The sequence below is a fragment of the Lissotriton vulgaris genome, chromosome 4_1 (genome assembly GCF_964263255.1).
Source record: "Lissotriton vulgaris chromosome 4_1, aLisVul1.2, whole genome shotgun sequence".
In the NCBI taxonomy this organism is placed as follows: domain Eukaryota; kingdom Metazoa; phylum Chordata; class Amphibia; order Caudata; family Salamandridae; genus Lissotriton; species Lissotriton vulgaris.
The window spans coordinates 676,656,488-676,680,329 of record NC_141691.1 but is presented as its reverse complement, the minus strand read 5'-3'; the positions used below and the strand labels follow the sequence as shown (position 1 = coordinate 676,680,329).

General features: G+C 41.9%; 1 protein-coding gene across 5 annotated transcripts in view; it reads left to right on the top strand.

Annotated features, from left to right (window-relative positions):
- The window catches only part of MTCL1 (microtubule crosslinking factor 1), a 511,680-nt gene that overhangs the window by 341,650 nt on the left and 146,188 nt on the right, over positions 1 to 23,842 (top strand). For 2 of the 5 annotated variants that reach the window (XM_086964952.1, XM_086964955.1), the window contains exons 5-6: positions 7,616 to 8,929; positions 10,047 to 10,202. In XM_086964952.1, the coding sequence (XP_086821078.1) occupies positions 7,616 to 8,929; positions 10,047 to 10,202 (1,470 nt within the window). Of the gene's footprint in view, positions 1 to 7,612; positions 8,930 to 10,046; positions 10,203 to 23,842 lie in introns of all 5 variants that reach the window. The other 3 variants (XM_086964951.1, XM_086964954.1, XM_086964953.1) reach the window with 2 other exon arrangements.

Here is a 23,842-nt window from a genome sequence, read left to right as displayed (position 1 = left end):
TTGAATAGGCAAACCTAGATTACACACACCAGAAAATTAGAGTTGCAAGGGCAACCTAAAGCTACCTCCACCCACCACCAGGAACAAATTTGGAAAAATAAAAAGACAAATTAGGAGGGCCGCAAGGAGAAAACTCCTGGTGTAGGCCAGTGTATTACGTTTAATTACTACTGAGTAGCTGCAACCAAGTCAGGATCCCACCGCTAGACACCAATCTGTTGGAACCTGGGATGTCAGGTCACCTAGGGTAGCCTGGCCTAGGGTAAGACACAATACTAGAGGCACAAATGTGAAGGTTGCAAACCACCCAGCAGTAATTCCACGCAATAACACATAAAAAGGACACTACACCGATGTTGGAAAAATATGTGCTGGTTTATAAAAATAATATCTCTGCTCTTTTGTTTTCAGAATCACAACTTAAAACACTACAGATTGTCAGGACATAAATCACATTACTATAGAAGTTGTTAAATCATATCAATACTCTACATAAACAGTACTTTACATTAGACTCCTCACTTTACTGGATTAGTCCTTTCTGACACCCTAAACCTTAACTCTCTCCCCACCTTAGTTCAAAGAAGGATTAATTAGCCTCCCTCTTCTCTAGCTCCTTGCAGCTGGATTATCCACTAGAGCTAACATATGAGACGTTTGAACCAGGATATTGGTTTACAATTGAATGATCACTCCACCTTCAATGTTGTAAAATTCACTGTTACTTCTCAGGACCAGAGGGACGCTCCCCAGCATCAGCCTGGTCCTGGCCTAGTCAATCGGCAGTCTCTGCTCTTATGAGAGACACTTCTCAACCTCCAACTTCCCCCTCCTTCTCAATCCCTCCTTACTTCATTTTGTGGGGGGGTCTGGGCCCTCCGGCCCGTGTCTCCGCTGATTGAAGGAGACAGGCAAAAGACTTCTGATTCCTCCAATTGATTCCGGGGCCTCTCGATCTCCCGCCTCGCTAGTGCGGAGGCAAGGGACCAAATCACCCGGTTTCCACCACTCTTGTCAAAGTGCTCTCCTCTTGACAAACGGACCGCCCCGCTCCCTTCCTCTTTAGGGAAGCCGGGGTCCTCGCTGCAGTCGTTTCCCGCGCTGAAGCGGGAACTTGATGCCCGGCGGCTGCTCCTCTCCGATTCCCTCGCCGTCTGTTGACTGGATTTCCTCACTTCATGGATGCGCAACACGCATGCGCGGGGGAGTAGCGGACCGCCTCCTGAGCCTGCTCTGCCGGCTTGGCACCGGTAGTGGCTCTGCAGTGGGCCTGCTCGACCCTAGGCCCCTCCTGTGAGGTTAGCGAGACTAACGGGAGAATGCGCAGTAGCGCTGGCCACAGTTCCCTGAGTCCCCTCTCACTCGGTCAGCGCTGTCCCAGGAGCGCAGTCGACACCCCAGAGGAGCCGGCTCACGAAGGTTCAGGGCAGCAATGAATCCTCAATTAACCCTCTCACCCCACTCAGCCTCGCTCAGCAGGTCCAGTCACCGGTAAGGTAGAGGGACTTGGGTCTCTGCTTCACGCAGGACAAGAACCTGCTTTCACCACACAGATGGGAGGAAGAGCTGGTTTTACCACGTATAAAGCTCCCAGTTCTTTGTATTCCTCACAGATCTGCTAGCGCTCTGTACTGGACAGGGGCAAATGAAAGGGGGGGGGGGCACCCAGATCAATTCTCAGAGCAGGGACACTCGCAGCTCCTCAGCCCACTGGGATTAACCCCTTCACCTGACTGGAGGCTCCTTACTGTCCAGGGTCAGCAGGACAAAACTAACTTGGCTAGGACAACAGGACTGGGGGGAAAATACCTAGACAGAGGGCAACCCTTGTAGAGTAGACCACCCTTCAGGACCCTACCCCTACCAGACCTCAGCCTTCACTCTAGCTGTTCCTCACTGACAGACAAAATGGCTGTCCAGCATTCCGCCTTTTATAGCCTGACCCTCAGGAGTCCAGAAGGGACCAGAAGGTTCTGGAACACCCTATACTACTCTATGGGACAGGTTCTGGGTTTGGCAGTTAGGGCAGTTGGTAGCCACCATTTTGTGGCTCCAACTATTTTCCTGTCAGAACAGGCCTCTAGGCCTGAGGTGAAAAACTATGAGGGGGGAAAAGAACACCTATCCCCTTGACCAACACCTAGAAAAAGCTAGTGGACACAAAAATTAATAAAGGTATGGGGGGCAAAAAGGGGACAAAATAAATAATTAATTGGAGGGACTACGCAAAAAGCCAGACAGGTCTAACAATGGTAATTTGCGAGAACTTTGAAAAATGCACAAAAGTGCATTTTTCAAAGTTCGCTGTTGCACCCATACATGCCCTTGGGGCATGTGTGTGTGCAACATGTGATAACAATGCAATTTCGGGGATGCTTCAAGGTGGCTTTTTGGCCCCCTTTAAATTGCACGTGCAATTTGAGAGTACCTAATTACAATTCATTCCTATGGGCCACTAGGCCCATAGGAATGAATGGGAAGCCATTCCCTAATTGCGACTTGCAATTTGCAAGTCACAGTTAAGGAATGTGTAGGAATCGCAATTTTATTTTGCGATTCCTTCATCCATAGGCAATTGCGATTCCATATTTACGATTCCTAAATATTCACAATTCAGGAATCACAATTGCCTATTTTGATGCATGTGCACCTTTGTACTCAGGAAGGCAGAATTTGTCTGAGTGACACACATTTTACTGTGCTGATCATGGAGTCCTCCCAGTACCTAAGTTAGGAGTCTCAATGAGAACCAGCATACAGTTTTTGTGTAGCTTTAAAATCAAATGTTCTTAAATTTGGCAAAGCTCTGCTTCCCTTGTCAAGTAAAGAAAGATCGCTCTAATATAAGCTTTATGTGCTTTATAAGGGGTCTGAATACTTTCCAAGCTGTCTCTATTAAAGAATAAAGTACTCGTTCACCTCTATTTAACCAATTCGTTCGCTCTCAAAATTGAAGCATTAGGTCTCCATCTACTTCAACTCTTATCCTTTTCCTTTATTTCAATGGACGCCTTGAGCATGATCTGAAGGAGCAATCATTTCTTTTTAATCTGAATCGAAGGGAACTGCTCTCTCGCTGTACATACAATGCCATCTCTGATCTGTTCTTGGTTCACTGTCACACAGAAATAAACCTCCTTCTGATAAAATTTTAAGTGGGAAGTAACTTGGATCAATGTCCATGTCTCATTATTTTCATCAATCTTTGTTTTGAAATCTGCTTTTGTGTTGTAGTACAAATAGGAGATGGTTGTTAGAAATTAGAGTTCAAATTTAAGAACGGTTTGCACAAAATATAGCAATTTTTCAAATGTTAGGCACCTACATTTCTTTGCAAACTACTTTATTGGATCAAGAAAAATGTCAAAGGCTGTCCAACAAAAAACATTAGTTGCTTATGCCTAACCCTGAACAGACAGTTTCATTTGACAGAACAAAATCTGCTCTTTTGCAGTTACAGCTAAAGTGCAAATGAACCTTATTTCCCCCTGCCTCCATGGGAAGCATTTTGCTTTGTGGAGTAACACCCTCCTGTTTTATCACCTAAAATGATGAGGATGTTAAGAAATCTTCACGTCTATGTGCCCAAATTAGGTGTACAAATGGACTGGGAATGCCAATGACCACACCCTTTGCCCTCAGGTTCAGACATCTAACTCTGACATACGTCCGTGAAAAATCTGCCCCAACTGTAGATTTTAAGACTAAAGTATAGATGTATGCACCAGGGTTCTCAAATTCTGATTCTATGACTCCGGAGCAGGCATTTATGTTTGATACTGACACTTTTGTGCACCTAAGTGAAAGTTAGGGTACCAAAAGGTTGCATGAACCATGCTTTTTTGAACATCAAGCTCGGTTTCTTTTTCTTGTGCCAGTTTGTTAAAGTATAGGAAAATGTCAGAAAGACAAACTTCAAGGTACATAAAAATATAGATAAATAGTAAAATGGTAAGCATTAGTTAATACAGTAAAACATAACAATAAAAACACGTTTTGCAGTATAAAGTAGAAAGAAAGTCTAAGATACATCTGGAAAATCCAGGGAATCCTAAAACCATCAGTCATACCTTCACTAACATGTGATTTCCTGTGGCAAGGAAAAAAAGTCTTGTCAGTTGAAATCTTCAATGTTAGCTTTATTGTGTTAAATTATTGATGTCTTTCTGCATCTAGTCCTTACTCTAATTCTGTTCACCTCTCACACTATGCACTCCACATGTGTGCCTAAAATTCCATCACCCCAACTATAACACCCATGCTATTCTCTCCACAAGTCATACACCTCACATTTCATTCTTCACTTGCACAATAAATCATACCAACAGAACTCATCTCACTGCAAACCAAAACCCACACATCTCTCTATTCACATACAGAACAGACAATATAACCAAACAAACAGATCACATAAAAATATACAATATACCTACATTTCCTACAATAGACTACCATGACCCAAACAGCAGAACAAAACACAACTAACTTAAATTACTAAAACAGCAGCAACTAACATAGCATGTAATCTTGGTACTGGGTTGGCAACCTACCAAATCTCAACAAAACGCCATCACCCAATCTCTCTGCTCCCACAACTGCCTCGGTATCTGCTGCCTGACTACATGTCTCTTCACTCACCCCACTAATCTTCTCAGTGTTCAAGCCTAATCCAATTTCTTTATCATCATCATTCAAAACACATCTTCACTAGTGTCCTTGTCTTCCCTCAAAAATCTTTCTTCCACATAAGAACACTCTATACCCTTCCATCTTGGACTCTCACAGCAGCCCTCATGATCTCAGTAACGTTTTGCCGTTATGATCTTAACGATGTTCCTTGGGTACCAGTCCTGGGTTCCTGATCCTGATCCTGACCAAGCTCCCCAGCACTAGTCTACAATCTCCCCTTATTTCACCAGTTTTATACCATCTGACTCCTCAATTTTACCTGGCAATTCTTTACTTTCCCTTTCAGTTGTATGTTACTACCAATCTTCTGCATCTGATCAACACTGGGAGTGACCTTGTAGAATAGGAGCATAGCTTACAAAGTATTCTTCCAAAATAACTCTAACCTGAATCAACTCCTTCATTATCCAGTTACACCTCTCTGTTTGTCTAGGCTCTTCTTGGTGATATAAAGTTCCAGTTACACCTCTGTATTTGTCCATTCGTTTCTGGGTGATATAAAGTTAATTGCCTTAATGAGTGCATTTACAACCATCTTCCAAAACATTTGCATACGTTTGGAAAAGATCCACCCATATATCTCACTCAATAGATGCTACTCTAAGTTCTGCCAGAAATGAATGAAGCTTTTGAAATTTTGACTTCCACACAATAAACAAAACTGACCATGCTTCTTACTGTTCAAATAGACCCTGCATTTTCACATATACAATAAATTATTCTCTGTGAAGATACCTGGATCTTATTTCAGTACCATTAAGCAACCACTAAGTTTCCAAATTCAGTGTGCCCGTCACCAAAAGATGCAGCAAACCAATGACTCCGGATGCCTAATATAAGATACCGTTGATTTGTTCTTTTATAATGACGGATGCTGAAAATGAGCTTACACTCAGTCAAGTGTACTTCTCCTAGAATAGTTACCTCATCCTTGCCTCTTCATCAATGTAGATATTCATTTTTGCTCAGCTACAAAAAATTGCCACTGCTTCTAACTCCATGCATCCTCGTTGATACCATTGTTTGAATTTATTTCGGTTACATATTTATGATGCCTATTCCTAGATGTCCATAGCGTCAATGCAGTGGTTTCATACACTTGGCTAATTCTTTTTAATAGCAATTGGGCACAGCATATCAACTTTAACCAGTGAAAAATGTATTCCAGTATAACGCGACCCAATGGAGCTTTCTGGCTCATTCTAGCAGCAATTGGGCCCACCTGACGATTCAATGCCTTCTCATGTGGCCACTTCTTTAATGGTAGTTACAGCTTAATGGTTTTGCTTTATTGAATATACTTTACCACATCCTAGAAAGATGCCTCATTGATACCCCAAAATCAAGTGATATTTGAGTAGCACTTGCTTATAAACTAACATTATGTTACCTCGTAACTACTTTTTAAAACTCAAGTTAAGGTGTCATGTTAGTGACTTGCCTGCTAAATGATATTGCAAACTCTTCTTTTCGGAAGTTGTCAAGATGTTCTACATTTGTATAATCACACTTGTACTGCAAGTGCCTGTTCTCACAACTTTTTTCTGGACTTTGACATCTGCACATTATTAGTGGATGGAAGTTCATTACTATTGATGGTCAAAATAACGACCTTTAGACATGTCAGCACATGCGTATCAGCTGTATGACTTCTTAGCAGCGTAAGCAGCAGACAACGTATTTGCTTAATGCTTTTTATTCTGGTGATCACCTTGTTTTGGGAGTGATAATGAAGGACTACAAGTTCACATTTTTAACCAAGATGATATAGGTTTTTGGCGAGCTCCTAACACAAAAGGCCACAGATTCGCAAATCAAAGATATTTATTGATGCCTCTGATCAGAATCTTTATTTTCTTGCTGTTCAACTTCAGAAAGTTGGATTATTTCTCCTGATGTACCACAGTAAGGATTGCTGCAGCTTTCTTGGGGTTGATGGATACTTTTCATTATGTCAGATGTGATCAGCACAAGAAAGATTTGAAACTCATGGATCAAGTAAGTAAAAATAAAGATTACAAATAAGAGCTGAGCCTAAGGAGAATTTCTAAAGCTAAACGAAGAGCACGCGGAAATGGGCAGAAAGGCATGGTCTGCACAACTGTGACAGGCCTAGCAATGGGTCACATCAATAGGACTCACTTGTGGGAGGTGGCCAAACAAAATAACTTGATTAATGTGCCAAGCACTGTGTGCCAATTGCTGGTAATGCACTGCTATCAACAGTTCCATAATCAAGACGCAAAAACTGCTGATAACAACCATCTATCTCATTTAATCTCTCAGGACAACAAGGGAATGTCGTGTATCTTTCCCTAGTCTAAACACCCATCAAAGATGTATCTAGCGCCAATGAGGACTTGAGTTTTAACATATCCACTTTTTGAGTAGCTTTTCAAGGTTTGGCCAGTTGAAGACGTAGCAGCTGAGTTCCCGTGTTCAAATAAGCCGATTAAGGATTCCAGTGCCCTTGTTGAGCCAATGCTGCCTAATGGTATATATCATGAAATGCGCCTCTTTATTCCCCAAGATCGAATGGCACATGAGGGCTTTAATCTAACACCTTCTTTCATTTTCCTTTTCGGCTATGAGCAGAGAATATTTGAGAGGTAAGAATGTCTTTATTTGTCTTAGTTTGCAGGAATCCATCAGGGTCAAGTGTGCTGCCGTGCCAACGCACAGAACAGGGCCTCGGACCCAGGCTTTGGAACTGGTGTTTTCTTTTGTAAGTTCAGTGGCCAAGCACTACTGGATGTCTGATCTACAGATCGTTTGGCTAATGGATATTATTACTGAGTTTCCCTAGGTGTGCTCTAATGTTGTCATGAATCTCTAGAGTGGAACTTTAGAACTTTTCTAAGAAAGTGCTGTCATAGATGTTTTCAAAAGGTGTCTCATTTGTTATTTGTTTTTTTCTGTTTAGCAGGAGGACAGTGCCGACTTGAAGTGCCAACTTCAGTTTGCCAAAGAAGAAGCAGTGCTGATGCGCAAGAAGATGGCAAAATTGGGAAGGGAGAAAGATGAACTTGAACAAGAACTTGAGAAATACAAGTCGGTTTATGGTGATGTGGACAGCCCACTTCCTACTGGAGAATCAGGTGGACCACCAAGCACTCGAGAAGCAGAGCTGAAACTTCGGCTAAAACTGGTAGAAGAGGAAGCTAATATTTTGGGCCGGAAAATAGTGGAATTGGAAGTAGAAAACCGAGGCATTAAAGCTGAGATGGAGGACATGAGGTGCCAGTACGAAAAGGAGTTTTTGAACCGAGATCACATTTCAAGCATTCCTACCTCACCATTTGGTGACTCCACCGAGTCTTCTATGGAGCTGCGCCGTCACTTGCAGTTTGTTGAAGAGGAGGCAGAGTTGTTGAGGAGATCAATTTCAGAAATTGAGGATCACAACAAGCAGTTAACAACTGAACTAAATAAATTCAAGTTCAGCCCTAGTGACGAGCTGACTTGGATTGATGAAAGTCCATCTAAATGTGGCGGGTTGCTTCAAGAAGAACTGAAATCAGCTAGAATACAGATAAATGACTTAAGTGGGAAAGTCATGAAGCTTCAATATGAGAACCGTGTACTACTGTCCAATGTTCAGCGGTATGATCTTGCTTCTCATTTAGGGATGCGCAGTGTGAGTCCTAGAGATAGCGATGCAGATAGTGACACGGGGAAGAAGGAGAACGACAACGACGAATGTCGTCCTCCTCATCCAAAGAGAGAAGGACCTATTGGTGGGGAGAGTGATTCAGATGAGGTATATGAGAAGACATCGGGTTTTGGGAGTGGGAAGCCTTCAGAAATTAGTGATGTGGTTTCCTTAGAGTTGATAAGGTCAAGGGAAGATTCAGAGTCTCTCCTAAGCATCAAACGTGAGGCAGAGAGGTTGGAAAGGACAGTCGGCCATCTAATTGCTGACACGGATAGTTTGATTTATGATGCTAGGTTGCACATGAGCAGCAGCTTTTCAGAGCAGTCATTGAAAAGTGAGGAAGAGAGACATGATGGTCTTAATGAACCTGAACTTCTGGATACCATCAATTGCAGGATGAAGTCTTTTAGGAAGGAACTGCAGGCCTTCCTGGAGAAGGTCGACCACATTGGTGAAGGTCTGAAGGATCGCCTGGATGACCTTTCCCCGATGCCCAATCTCACAGAATCCTCCAGCTTCCTGTCTACAATGTCCCGGGACTCTCCCATAGGTAACCTTGGAAAGGAAGCCATGACTGACTTCCAGGTGAGCAGGATACCCTGGTATGGTTTTTTTGTTGTTGCTTCTTTTCCTTTGCTCCTTGTTGGCATTGATGTGCAAGGTTTGATTTTTATTTTTTCCCGCTGCTGCTTAATTTTAGTTTCAGCTTATTTTTTTGTTGATAAGGCTCAGTGTAAACAGCACGCACATATTTAATACAACACTGTGACCGATAAGATGTATGCTAATACTGCTGGATGTTGGCATGTCCATGGATGATGAGAGCTGAAGCCGACAGTAACATTGAAAGCCCCCCTCCTATATGTGAGAACAACTATGATATTCCACTGCCTCCTTGTGCATAAATTGTCTGTGCCATATTCCCCTTAAATTATTATAATGGAGTGCTCAGATCATAGCACCATTTCACCAACGTAACATAATCTATTCAAATGCATGTAGTTTTACCATTCCGATACAATAGTACTTACCCACACATAGAAACAATCTCTTTTGTTTCACGTTGTGCTTAATGTCTCTGACTGTACCGCTTACAAGAATGTTTTAGAAACTAGATTTTTTTTGCTAAATCCATATAAACTGATTGGAGCCTGAATTTCTTAAGGAATCTTTATAAAAGCCTACCGGCTCTCAGTTGACTTATGCAATCAAGTAGAGAGCATGCACCACTGTGCCCTACAAGGATTAATGACTGACCACATTGAAATGCTGGAAAGGCGCATGTCTAAACCATGAACCGGCACCGGATATGGCTTTGCTGCACGGCCTATGTTAGCCTTGTATAACAGCAACCAAGAAGAACCAGCCTTATGCCCTGAGACCTACACGGCTTGTTTGCTTGCTGTTGCTTTGACTCATGCATCCCTCATTGCATGCGCGCCTCATAACTAGTGTTTGCGTTCTTTTTCTCCTCTCTTTCTCTTTTGCTTTTCAGATGTTTCGGCCCATCATTTTGCTCATTCTTATTTTGGTTTTGTTCTCTTCACTCTCTTATGCCACTGTATTTAAGTTGTTTTTTCTGTTCATGCTTTTCTTTGTCTTGTAGTTTTTTCAGTCGTCTACCTTACCCATTTTTGTTTTTTTTTATTCCCTCCTGTCTGTCCTTTGTTTTTGTTTATATACCTCCCCATGCACTTAACAGTCCAAACTGAGGGATCAAATGGAATGGCAGCTTATCCCAGATCCGGGGGAGGAGCATGATTCTCGTCACTCTCGGTCCACCACTGCATCCCACTGCTGCTCTGATGGAGACAATAAACTCTGCATGCCGGGAGACGAGGACTGTTTCATTCTAGAGGTCAGCATTGCAAAGTCAGTTGTTCTAATGCCCTTCTGTACGGCTCACTCGCCTCTTGAGAAACTCACTAGAATTTTTGCAGTTGATTGTTTTGATGACATAGCTAGTAGTTCTTTCTTCCTGCGGATTGTGTCCGTGCTAGTCAACATGAATAGTTGCAGCCTGAACTTGAAGGGGTGAATTGATTGAGGCGATATTGTTTGGTGAAGGGTGTGTGTCTGTGTGTGTGTGTGTGTGTGTGTGTGTGTGTGTGTGTGTGTGTGTGTGTGTGTGTGTGTGTGTGTGTCAGTCAAAAACAGGAGTGTTTGAGAATCCCAAAGAAAGTTCTACAAGTTATAATATGGGACCAAACTCACAAAAGGATTTGCGTTTTTTAGGTAGACAAAAACCTTAATTTGCAAGTACAAATTCCTATCCTTGGTTCACAGATTTAAGAGTGGTGTTAATTTGCCATTTTATTTTATTTTCGCACGCTTCAGCAGCATTAGAATTTGCTGCCCAGCATAATTATTAGCATTTGACAAACCAATAGAAGAAGTTTGCGTTGTAGGAGCCATGTGGGCTATCACTGGTGTTTCTGAATTTGGATCCTTGTGTCTTAGAACAAAGAAGACAGGACCAGTAGTTTTGAAAAACAATCTCTTTAGAAAAGAGTTAGACCTCAGAATTAAGACGGGCAGAATAAGGGACCGGAAGGTTGAGGGGACAAAAGTATCTAATAAGAGAAGAGTTTGCAGTTCGGGTGTGCAACTGCTCAACCTTCTTATGGTTTGCAGGACTGTGAGTGGCAGGACTTAAGAGTATCTTACTCACTTGCAAGTGGCGGAGCACTTCCCTCTATTGTTATCGGTAATTCTCTAAACCACTTGAAGCCTGATTTTTAGGGCGCCCTTACAGCTGGGTTTCAACCTGGCAGGAGGACACTCTATCCTTTTTGTGTATCAATGATTTATTTTGATTAGTGGGCAAAGATGGTGTTGGATTCTTGGTCCTATTGGACCTGTTGCAACCTTTGTACGCTAAGCACCATGGCCATTACATTTAGAAGCTGGGCATTGGTGGCGCTGCAGTGCAAAGAATCATATTGTTTCTGTCTAGCGCACCTCATAGTTCAAGGGTTAATCACATAAGAAACATCTACCATTTGTGGCAATCAAAAATTACGCCATGCACTACAATTACAGTGCATATCAACATCTACATTGAATTTAGTCTGTATTACGTAAGGCCCTACAAAGGCGGCAGTACAGGAACATAATCAAATGGCTGCTGTTTCTCTCCTGCAGCTGTGCTTTGTTCAGAAGAATTAAGTGAAGAAAAATGTTACAAACACAGTTTGCTCACCTGATAGTGACCATAGTCTTCCACCAAAGGTTACATTTATTCATCCATCAACATTGTTGGAGGTCTGCTTGGTGGTTAAGCCCAATGCTCTAGCTTTATGTCACAGGTTGAAAGTGGTGAAAAAAATTGTTCGGAATCCGCAGATTTGGTCCGATGCTGGGAATGAGGACTTTCAAAATTATGACAAACTCCTGATAGCATGATTTTTTTTTAATACAAATTCTTTTTATTAAACAGCCGTTGGTACACCTTTACAATGCTATAGATATAGTGTGACCTTGGTCAGGTTATGAAGCAATGCGAATTACACATCACATACAATCATATATTACAGCCTCTCGTTTCCTGGTCCCTCCTATATTTGTGAACCTCCCCATATTTTAATTTCGGTATGTCTCCCACGAGGACTAAATCTTTTCCCATTTTGCCGGGCATCCTCTACTTTGATAAACAGCCTGAATTTAAAGACTGGAGAGTGTAAGCAAGCGTAATGTGGGTACACCAGCACATTAGATCTGCATTCGATGAGCAGAGATACAACACTTTGATTGTCAAAAAGGTGTGGTACAACAATACCGGGCGAAAGATGTATAAAGGCAGGAGCTTCACACAATTCAATGGAAGAAAGACTGAAAAGGGCAGGATAGTGTTGTAGACTGGAAGCAAAATGCCCATAATCTAGAGATCCTAGGAGTCGTGAGGAGTTATTAAGGGTCTTTGAGAGACAATCTTGTATAGTCTTGCGAATTTGGGATCTGAAGATTACTTCTTGGATTTTCCCATTAAGAAAACGTGAATTTCATAAGATGATGATGATTTGAGTTTGAATCAACAGGTGTATGGGTGGCTGTAGGGGATGGCAGAACTTGAGGTTCTTTGAATGATACCTCAAGTAGCGTATAATGTTTTTTTCTTGCTATCTGCAATAAACATGCTTCTATTGCACAGTGCACTTCCAGCCATTGTGTTGGCTGACTGCACAACTACTTAATGAATGAATGAATAACATTTATTGATGAAGTGTGACTGTTATCAGAAGTGCTGTTGACAATACACCAGTTGTGGGGCATGAATTCATGTAGGTCAAGAAGGCGTGTCTTGGTCAGAGTTGGGAGGAGATGTGGGGGAGATGGGGTAAGCAATTGGGAAGCCCCGTTGCATTGGGTACTTGTAACTTCTACCTTCGATCTCAGCACAACTACCTCTAGTTCTGGCATGCACAGTCTCTGAGGCCTGGCCCACGCCAACAAATTATCCATCCTTCATGGCCTCATGGGAAAGAAAGTCCTGGTTTCACTAATGATGGCGCTTGCTGGTAAATGGGATAACATTGTAAAGACATTTGCCAAAATGTCTTACTGGAATTGGATGCTTGAGGGACTGTCATAGGAAGCTGAACATCCCACTTTGCTACTAGGTCCGGAAAGGTCATTGGCCAGGTTGGATAGAAGGGGTTGTGTCCAAACGTACTGGCCAGTCATTACAGAAGGCTAAAGATGGAACACTGCCAACTGCAACACCTCAAAGAACTGTCCCTGCAGCTTTCTATGTAGCATAAACACCACTGTATTGAGGAATATGGAGTGAAGGGATTAGTGAGGGCAAGGATGTTTGGAATGAGACAAAATTACTCTGCATGCAGACTCTATTCGAGCAGAGCAGCAGGACGTTGAATTGTGGTTTCAAAAATGGTACTAATAACCAGTATATAGTGTTGGCTCGTTTCCTTTCCTTATTAACTCCAATAACTATTCACAATCACTGCACCGTTTTCTAGAGCGTCTAGATCTTTTTTGTCTGCATATGGACACACAATATACAGTAAATAAATATAACTATGTTCATTTATGTATGTTGATACAGTTTATGATGCCAACGAAGCATAGGCGTATAGCTTTCTGCGAGAGAACCATTGGTGTTTGAGTTTTGAAAGGGTCACATTTGGATTGGAAAATGAGATAATGCAGTTTGACACTTTTAATCTAATGATTGAATTGCGATAGTAAATGTGATGGAGAACCACGCTGTGCTAAAAGCTTCAATAGGAATTTCCAAATCACCTCAAAATACTTTTGTGACGTTGGCAAACGTAGTGGTGAGCAGAAATGTCTTATTATATACTCTCTTCAATGGAATATGGAGGTCATTTTTGTTTTGTAATAAAAGTGTTCCCTATAATCATTGGCAATACCACTTAACTTTTTCTGGGCAGGATTCTGAGTTTAAGAAAGATTTTTGGTCAGTATGAAGCACATCTTTTATACATTTTGCCAGAACACACATATGATAAGTAGACTTTGCATTTTTTTTAAATTTGTAAACTAATAGCAGTAGAGTGCAATTACTTTAATGAATTAGTTATGAAAATTATTACAGTAACCAGAGGGGCCAGCAGGTTTGGCATTAGGAAAATACTGTATAACCTCTCTTAAAAGCACAGTTATATGGTGATCAATTCTGCTATATTCTTCAGAAATCATTTTCTGGGGATAGTATTTAAATACATATTAATAGATGCATATCATTATGATCGTGGCCCTGTTTATTGCAGAGATTTTTCACTTAGTTGTTCATTGTAGATTGAGAAATGTGTTGGATTTGATTGCATGCAGTTTCCATGTGATTTGCTTTGAGGTTATTAATTGTATTATGCCAGTCTGGGTCTCTTTCTGACTTCATTTAATATTTGGCACTTGTGCTCCTTCTTGGCCCCCTTTTCTTATTACATTTTACACGCACATATTTTCTGAAATATTATTGAGGCTTCCACCAATGGTTCCATACCCTGTTGCAAATCCAGTGTAAGAAACTTGCCCTTCCATTGTTATGATAGCTATCTAATTTTCGTCTTAAGTATTTTGGCCTCGCCCACAGGAATTACTTATGTTACCACTAGTTATAGGTTTTGAAGTGTTCCATATAATCCAACTGTATGCAGAGGATACATATTGGGTCACATGTGTCTTGAATATTGCAGTGGCCTGGGCTTAAAAATCATGTCAACGTAATAACTTCTATCCAAATCCCATTTGTTTCAATTCTTTGGCTTATAGAGTGCCGCAAGGGTCGAGCAAATGCTTTAATTGTCTATCAGATTGTGTGGTTTAATCCACAATCTGCCAAGATTGATTAGTTCTCCCTGGAAAAAGTAATTTTAGAGAAGTATATGTCCCAAAGGAACTAAAAGAAATATTCTGTATTATTGGTGAACTCTGCCTGGCATCGTTTTGTTTTATTATTTAAGGTGCAATCTGTCATGGGCAGTTCTATTAGTTTCCCAATTCGATCGTGTCTGTTTACATTCTTATTGTAACACATATTTTTTTCTAGTTTCACCTCAATTTTAATCAATTTTTGTTCTGAATGAAGTTTGCAGTTATGAATGTAGTCCATGTATCCCCAACAGCAGCAAATATTAATAGTCACCTGTTCTAGCAAATGGTTTCTGACATGATTCAGCATTTTACATTGACATGTACTGTAACTCACTAATTGGAATAAGGAATTTTGCACTTATCAATTCTTACTTTCGGCTGGTTTCAGGGGCAGTGAAGAGTAGTAAAGTGACCATGTAGTATCTTTTACATTTCTGTAACCCCCAGCTCTATACAGTAGGTAAGAAGGGCCAATTGTCAATGTTGGTTCTTGTGTATGACAAGGTGGATCATTTGTATTTCAAACAATAATGAAGTGTATTTCTAATTTTTGGTAGCTGAAGTCCAACACAAGCTAGCCCAGACCACATGCATCTTCTGTTTACATGCTATATTTATTCTGCGAGAACTGAATTTGGACAAATCAAGGCAAACTAATTTATAGGTTGATGAATAGTGTAGAAGCACAATGCCCAGCAGGCTAAAATTATCCCAAATCTGTTTATAAACTTCGGTTTTTATTTAGACAGTTTGTATCTATGATAAACACACTTGTTCTGGATTAATTCTGTTTGGCAAGGATGCCTTTTAACTTATTTGGTAATGGGGATGTTCTTACTACTTTGGGATATTGGAGGCTACAAAATTAATCATGCCAAACCTGAGGTCCTCCTATTCAATAGCAGTCCCTCAATTCTACCCATAGAAATTTTGTAGATCTTTTCAAACTAAAATACACTGTAAGGTGGGCAGTCTACTACTTCAATGGCATTCCTTGCCCATGACTATTATAAGACGTATAGCTTTAATTAAGATGGCTATTCTCACGCTATTCGTTTTTATTTATTCTAATGTCATGGGCAAAGTCCATCAATCTTTTTTTAATGACATTGACCAAGGCAGGGAAAGAAGGCCCATACTAACTTGATGACTTTACAGCTGAATACAGAGGATGGCGGGCTGGCACTCCTGCATAATAGAATGTATTATTAAGCGGCCTTTGTCGACTGGCTTATTCAAGTGGCGGCGAATTGTTTTCATCTTCAGCAGATTCTGCTAGAGGCTGATATTCGTCTTCCAGTTTTTCTTAAAGTGGTAAACTGCATAAGCGTACCAGATATAACCTCCCACACATCTTGGATTTTAGATACACAAAGCTAAAAGAGGAATTCCAGTTTCTCTAGTTTCATCCCCGCATGTATATAAGAGAGCGCACCCATTTAGGAATAAATCAGGAGATCAGAGTTATTAGGGGCTGGGGAAAAGCGAGTCTTTCTAGGCATAGTGATTTTATGCTGACGGGACAGTGAAATCCTGGAAACACCTGATTACCAATAATTTTGCCATCTCTCCCGAATTGGCATTCTCCTATCTGCATGTGTAACAATCAGCAGATAACCAATCCACTTTCTGAAGGTATTAGCAAAACCTACTTTGTGACCAGCCTTGCTGGAATTGGCAACTAGTACCGCCTGCTTCATCAGAAACTTCATGAAGCGAAGGTCCCTGCTGCATTGACTAGGATCACAACCTCCACAGGGTGTAAGGTAGACCAGTGCTACAGGGCCTAGTATAATCAAATGGATGGCCCACAAAAACATCCGGGTTGCAGATGACAAAAGAATTACCTTCTATTCGAAATGGATTTTGCATTAGATTCCCTGGCTCATCCAGCAAATATATCTCACTAACTCAGCTGCTTGCTTCAGATGCAGATATGATAAAGGTGACTGGTTGCACAAATACTTTACTTGTCCAGCTCTCTTTCGGATTAAAATATTCTTGTCGATTAGCAATAAGGTGCAGGTTTGCATCACCTCAGACCCTCATGGGGTTCTGTTTGGTTTGTGTGCTCTCCACAGGAAAACTACTTTAAGACGTCAACAATTTCTTTTTATCTCTACTTTGGTTGCCAAATCCTTAATTTTGCAAATGTGGAGATCCTCCGAGATTCCCACATTCAATTGATGGGTAGACAAAATGAAACCAGTAAAGCAACAGGAAAAGCTTTACACACAAAGAATAGGGGCTGTTAAAAAATTCAGGAACATTTGGTACGATATGTCAGACTTGGCTCCAGCATCATGCTTTGAAGCAGATAACGGTGTTTTCGCTACGTAGGCATATTGGTTTTATGTCCAAATATCTGTGCATATGGAAGATCTGCTCTGTGCATATGGAAGATCTGCTCTCTATGAAATGGTTTCAGTTTGCTGCCTTTTTTATTATCTGTGCCGTATTTATATTTATTGCACAAATGCTGCTGCTACATTAACGTAAATATTCATACATTTTAAATCATGGCAATTAATTGTAATGGACTTGTTCAAGGCATGTGTGGTTGTAGATACACATGCTTTGCATACTCCTGCCATCTAGTGCTGGATACAGATGTTTAAGTAAAACTTGTTAGCCCAATGAGCAACTTTCTTACTCTTGGAAACTTTTTTTTTAACAACATGTATTGCTTATGAAAGAGGGAGGAGTATTTACATCATTGGGTCACCACTCTGGTGAAAAACAGTGTTTGTTAATATGGCCTGTAATACGCTTTTTAGGTCTTGCATAGGCAGCGCGTGTGCTCTGTCTCTTTGACACAGCCCATCATTTAAATTGGTTCCTCTTACTGTCCTTCATAAATTCCTGCTTTCGATTTACTAGTCCCTCCTTTTGGGCTTCTGTAACCTCCCATATGGACTGCCCCTTGTTACATGTGCTCTTACTCTTCATGTTATTTATGATGCTTTGAGCACAATTTTGTTTGTTGGCCTGCCTCTGCTCGTGTTAAGTGTTTTGTTTACTTTGTGGGTTCACGACTGCTTCATTTGCCATGCTTGTTTACTCTTGTTCTCTGTTACTGCTTTCCCTTCCCATCCACTGTTTCTCCATGTGCAGTCCCCTTTACCCACCCAGGGCACCTCGTTTCAGCTTTCAGCATGACACCTACTTTATGCAATACAGCCGCTTCGGGAGGCCTGGCGCTTTCAGTTAGCTGATGAGATGTGTAATTTGTGCCACACAGAGCCCATTGCTTTTATCACTGCTACAAATGCATGCAGCCACGTATTTATACAATTCTACCCTGCTGGCAGGCACCATGTAAGAATGTGGGTGGTTGAAGTGCTGAGGTTGTTTAAGGGGAAAGAGGGTACGTTTTTGTCTATTGATAATACATGCTGTAGCTGCTCACAGAACTCAAGTATGTTTTAACATTATTGTGATAGCATTAGTCTCCTGCCAGGCATCGGTTCGCTTCTGTGATGTGTAATTTGTGTCGCACACAGACCATTGCTTCTATTACTACACAAATGCCACCAGAATCTGTGTTTATACAGTGCCTGCTGCACATGATGCCTCCCAAGTGCTGCCCTCAATGTGCCTCAAGAGATACCTATTACTCTTCTGCCTAATCATGTGTCCAATTATAGTCAAACACTCAAACTTACAGTGAAGTAGTCCACTGCTTACCATCAGTTTGCTTACTTGTTGAACTTAGGTGGCAAAAGATACGTTCAGCATGTAGACACAGCTAATCAGAGGTTTTTAATTTGGTGAGGAGCTTGGTTCAGTCACAGAACTATCTCCTTACAGTTTGCAGACAGCCATCCTGTTGTGGACTCCCTACTCATTCTTCCATCCCCCATGTCCTCTCCCAGTAGCTGCAATAAACTAATAGCCATTCAAGCAGGAAGACCTGGAAGTATTCCTCCCCCTTCACTCACTTTTCGTCATTTTCCATGGACAAATAGTTTCAGAGCAAAATTAGTTAAAAACGCACATCAGGATACCTTGCTGGTTTTCTGACGACTTTTATTTCTTTACGACACGTGCCTCAAGGGAACTTGGAAGTATCTTTGTTTCGTTTTTGCATGCTCACCACAGCTTCCTTATTTCTTAGCTCTGCAATCTTCTGTGGTAAGTTAGAAGTTGTATTTCTTGTTAGCGTTTTAACACCTGAGATGTAAAGGGATGGGACTCCAGATCATACGAAGGAAATCTAGAAAGGGACCACAGCATGCATCCACTACCCATCGGAGCAGTGTTAATGTGCTGGCTACAGTCACCCCTACTTCCACTAAGCAGACTCCAGGAGATGGCTTCTGCCTGCACTCAAAGGATCTTTAGGTGGAGGCTCACCATCAGCCGATTGTTGCTAGTGTACCCGTTCTCTTCCGCTACCCCTTCTTTCAAACCATAATCTTTCTCTCTCTCCACTAACCACCTTTTCTACTCACCACCTCAAGCCTATGCACTTGTCTCCCTTCCACTTCCCTGTAACCACTCATTAAGCATGTCCCCACCCTTGGCAGTGCCTTTTCACTGCTCTGAGTCTTGCCCAGTGTATTATTTCTCCTCACTGTGTACTGTACTCCCCCATGCCTTTACCTCCTTATAGGAACAGGTCATTATCCTCCCCTATGTTTCTTTTGCTTGTGCACCCCTTGTCCCTACACATTACTACTCACCGTATAATGCACACATTGGATCTGTGCACCTCCTTTGGTCTGGACCTTACCACTTTTTGGGTGATCTCTTCTTGTATACTGCAAGCATTTGCTTTAATATGTCCCTCCTCGTACAGAACTGACATCTCCTGAGCATCCCCACCCCTTTTGCAGTGCACCCCGCACACACACTCACCTATGTGATGCATGTGTACTATAAACGGGTACATTTGCGGTCTAATGTCTGCCTGCCCATTTTGTGTTCATTCTCCTAGCTACGGTCTAAGGTCCTCCGAGGGTAAAGCACCCTCCCCCCCCCCATTCCTTTCTTGTTTTTATTTAGGTCAGACTTGAATGAGTGGTGGCCGGAACTCCCTTATTCCGCCTTGGATGAATAAAATACTGCGTCAATCAAAACAATTGCTACAGCCCTTACTACACGCTTCTCTTTTACCTGATCTCTAGAATCTGTAAATAAAACATTGTTCAGTGGTGGCTTATTTCTATTCTACCTTGCAACATAACATTTCTAGAGCTCTTCAATCCCTAGCTGCACAGCACCCAGGGTAATATGCTGCATGGCTAAATACTGATAAGGAGAGACCTATTGCCTGTGTCAATGCTTGTTTGAAACTTATTGCACTGATGGCATGATTTGGAGTGATTACAAATCTCCAAAAGTACATGTTACTAAAAACTATGCACCTGACATTTGTGCCTAGTTGTCAAAGCCCACTAAGCACAACATTAAACCACATACAATGGTCACGTGACGGGGCCTATGTCAAAACTCTGCCTGCACATCCGCTATGCATGCTGTGGTAATCCACACACAATCACCCAGCTCCTAAGGAGAACCCACTATGCACAGCTCCTAGCCATGTACAGCAGGCAAGCGATGGAGGGTGTGGCATATGGCCATGCTATGCAACTAGTCCCTGTGCCTCCAGACCCACTGCGCATAGCTTTTAACCTCACAGTCAATACCCTGTCTCCAGAGCAGGGCTTGCGCTGCACACTTGGCATTGGGAACATTTAATTTTAGTCCGCCTAGGCTTCCTGCATCCAAATCAGACTTCTGCACCCACTGCATAGCCACACCCACTTAAAACCTTTGCACCACCAAAAGCATGGTGCATGCTCTATGCAGAGGGCAGACCAGACTCGGCATCCAGTCTTCTTGCCCCTAGAGCCTTCAGCCAGTCCCTTTGCATCCACCCCATATCATCAGTGCAAGGTGTAGGCCTCAGCATGCCTTCAGTTCACGCGCTTCAACACAAACAGTGCACGGCCTTTAGAATTGGTCTAAAAGGTGTGTTGTGTGAAATTGCACCAAATACAAATCTGGCATTTAACATTCTGTTTTAGCACATCGCAAGAACGCATTTCATGCTTAAAAAAGCCCCAAAAGGACTTGCGTTGAATAGCTACTCTTGTTCTGTTCATTTACGTAGTTGCCATACTACCGCTATAGGATTTTTTAACCAAACGGACTTTACATTGTTTGGCTTGGTATAATAGTATAATTTCTGGAACTTCATAAATGCGTAATGCCAGAAAATAAGCAAAATCACGACGGGGTAACGAAAGTTTTACCCAGACCTAAATTAAATACATTTTTTCAAGGTATACTGGCATAAATAAAGCATATGTTTCAGATACCACTCCATCAGCGAGTTATTCGCCCGAAACCTTTCCCAAGAGCAGAAAGTGTATTTATTTGCCCATCTCAGAAACATTGAATTATGTGCTATTGGACCACAGCTCAACAGTTTTTGACCAACAAGAGATAACATGGCATCCGAAAGATCCTGCCAGAGCACAAAAATGCCCCAACATAATTAACTTACCAGGAGAAATCACATCCTATGTTGCCTATCAGGAGACAAAATAACCATCACATTTGCTACACCACAAATATCTATGAAGATTCGTATCTCATTACTGACTCCCTCAGAGTTGCTCAGCAAAGAGCAACAAGTTGACCCAACTTTTGGGTGATATCATGATATGTATATACATAAAACCTATCTGTGTATATATATAAATGAACATCAACGTTTCCGTCCCCAAGGTACATTGCATCAGTTGCTGTGCCGCAGAACACCTACTCATTGGTTACTGCGCCACAATGTGCGTCAGCTCCAATGTGAGAAATTGTTTCCTTATTAGTTAATGTGGCAGAATTCCAGCCCATGGGGTTTCTTTCTACAGAATGTTTGCCTGGTTCAAGTGCCATTGAATGATTGCTTATCAGTAGGCACAATGCACACCTGCAGCACACATTTTTCTACAGAAAACACCTATATAAATCCATGTATATTTGGGTATTTTCGCACTTATTTAAAATCTGTGGCAGAATGCAACAGCTGGAGAAAAACATGCAGAAGCGTCTGGAAGAATGACTGAGGCCAAGCAGCTATGCATGCTGTGGTAATCCACACACAATCACCCAGCTCCTAAGGAGAACCCACTATGCACAGCTCCTAGCCATGTACAGCAGGCAAGCGATGGAGGGTGTGGCATATGGCCATGCTATGCAACTAGTCCCTGTGCCTCCAGACCCACTGCGCATAGCTTTTAACCTCACAGTCAATACCCTGTCTCCAGAGCAGGGCTTGCGCTGCACACTTGGCATTGGGAACATTTAATTTTAGTCCGCCTAGGCTTCCTGCATCCAAATCAGACTTCTGCACCCACTGCATAGCCACACCCACTTAAAACCTTTGCACCACCAAAAGCATGGTGCATGCTCTATGCAGAGGGCAGACCAGACTCGGCATCCAGTCTTCTTGCCCCTAGAGCCTTCAGCCAGTCCCTTTGCATCCACCCCATATCATCAGTGCAAGGTGTAGGCCTCAGCATGCCTTCAGTTCACGCGCTTCAACACAAACAGTGCACGGCCTTTAGAATTGGTCTAAAAGGTGTGTTGTGTGAAATTGCACCAAATACAAATCTGGCATTTAACATTCTGTTTTAGCACATCGCAAGAACGCATTTCATGCTTAAAAAAGCCCCAAAAGGACTTGCGTTGAATAGCTACTCTTGTTCTGTTCATTTACGTAGTTGCCATACTACCGCTATAGGATTTTTTAACCAAACGGACTTTACATTGTTTGGCTTGGTATAATAGTATAATTTCTGGAACTTCATAAATGCGTAATGCCAGAAAATAAGCAAAATCACGACGGGGTAACGAAAGTTTTACCCAGACCTAAATTAAATACATTTTTTCAAGGTATACTGGCATAAATAAAGCATATGTTTCAGATACCACTCCATCAGCGAGTTATTCGCCCGAAACCTTTCCCAAGAGCAGAAAGTGTATTTATTTGCCCATCTCAGAAACATTGAATTATGTGCTATTGGACCACAGCTCAACAGTTTTTGACCAACAAGAGATAACATGGCATCCGAAAGATCCTGCCAGAGCACAAAAATGCCCCAACATAATTAACTTACCAGGAGAAATCACATCCTATGTTGCCTATCAGGAGACAAAATAACCATCACATTTGCTACACCACAAATATCTATGAAGATTCGTATCTCATTACTGACTCCCTCAGAGTTGCTCAGCAAAGAGCAACAAGTTGACCCAACTTTTGGGTGATATCATGATATGTATATACATAAAACCTATCTGTGTATATATATAAATGAACATCAACGTTTCCGTCCCCAAGGTACATTGCATCAGTTGCTGTGCCGCAGAACACCTACTCATTGGTTACTGCGCCACAATGTGCGTCAGCTCCAATGTGAGAAATTGTTTCCTTATTAGTTAATGTGGCAGAATTCCAGCCCATGGGGTTTCTTTCTACAGAATGTTTGCCTGGTTCAAGTGCCATTGAATGATTGCTTATCAGTAGGCACAATGCACACCTGCAGCACACATTTTTCTACAGAAAACACCTATATAAATCCATGTATATTTGGGTATTTTCGCACTTATTTAAAATCTGTGGCAGAATGCAACAGCTGGAGAAAAACATGCAGAAGCGTCTGGAAGAATGACTGAGGCCAAGCAGCTGTGATGTCCGCTCCTACTGTCAACGTCTGCAGGCAGCATTGGCAGAAATACTTAACTCATTCTAATGGAAGCTTGGATGTGCTGTAGGCAGGGAACAATCTTTTACAACGCGGTACCATTACCACGCAGGTTTTACAACAAAAGTCGTTACAACAACTTGCGCTGTAGGATAGGAAATAGTTTAATTTACTATCCAGCACCTTCCCTACTATCCACAGAGACTGGAGTTGGAATAGTAAATTAAACTATTCCACTATCCAGCGCCTCCCAACGCAAGTCATTGTAACGACTTGCATTGTAAAACCTGCGTTGTAACGGTACGCGTGGTAATACCACGCGTTGTAACGACATACATCCGCTGTAGGCTGGGTCAAGCTGTGAGCATTAGCCTAGTGAGTGTTTGCAGGGAGTCAAGAGTGCCTCTTTGTTTTACAATGTGTATGA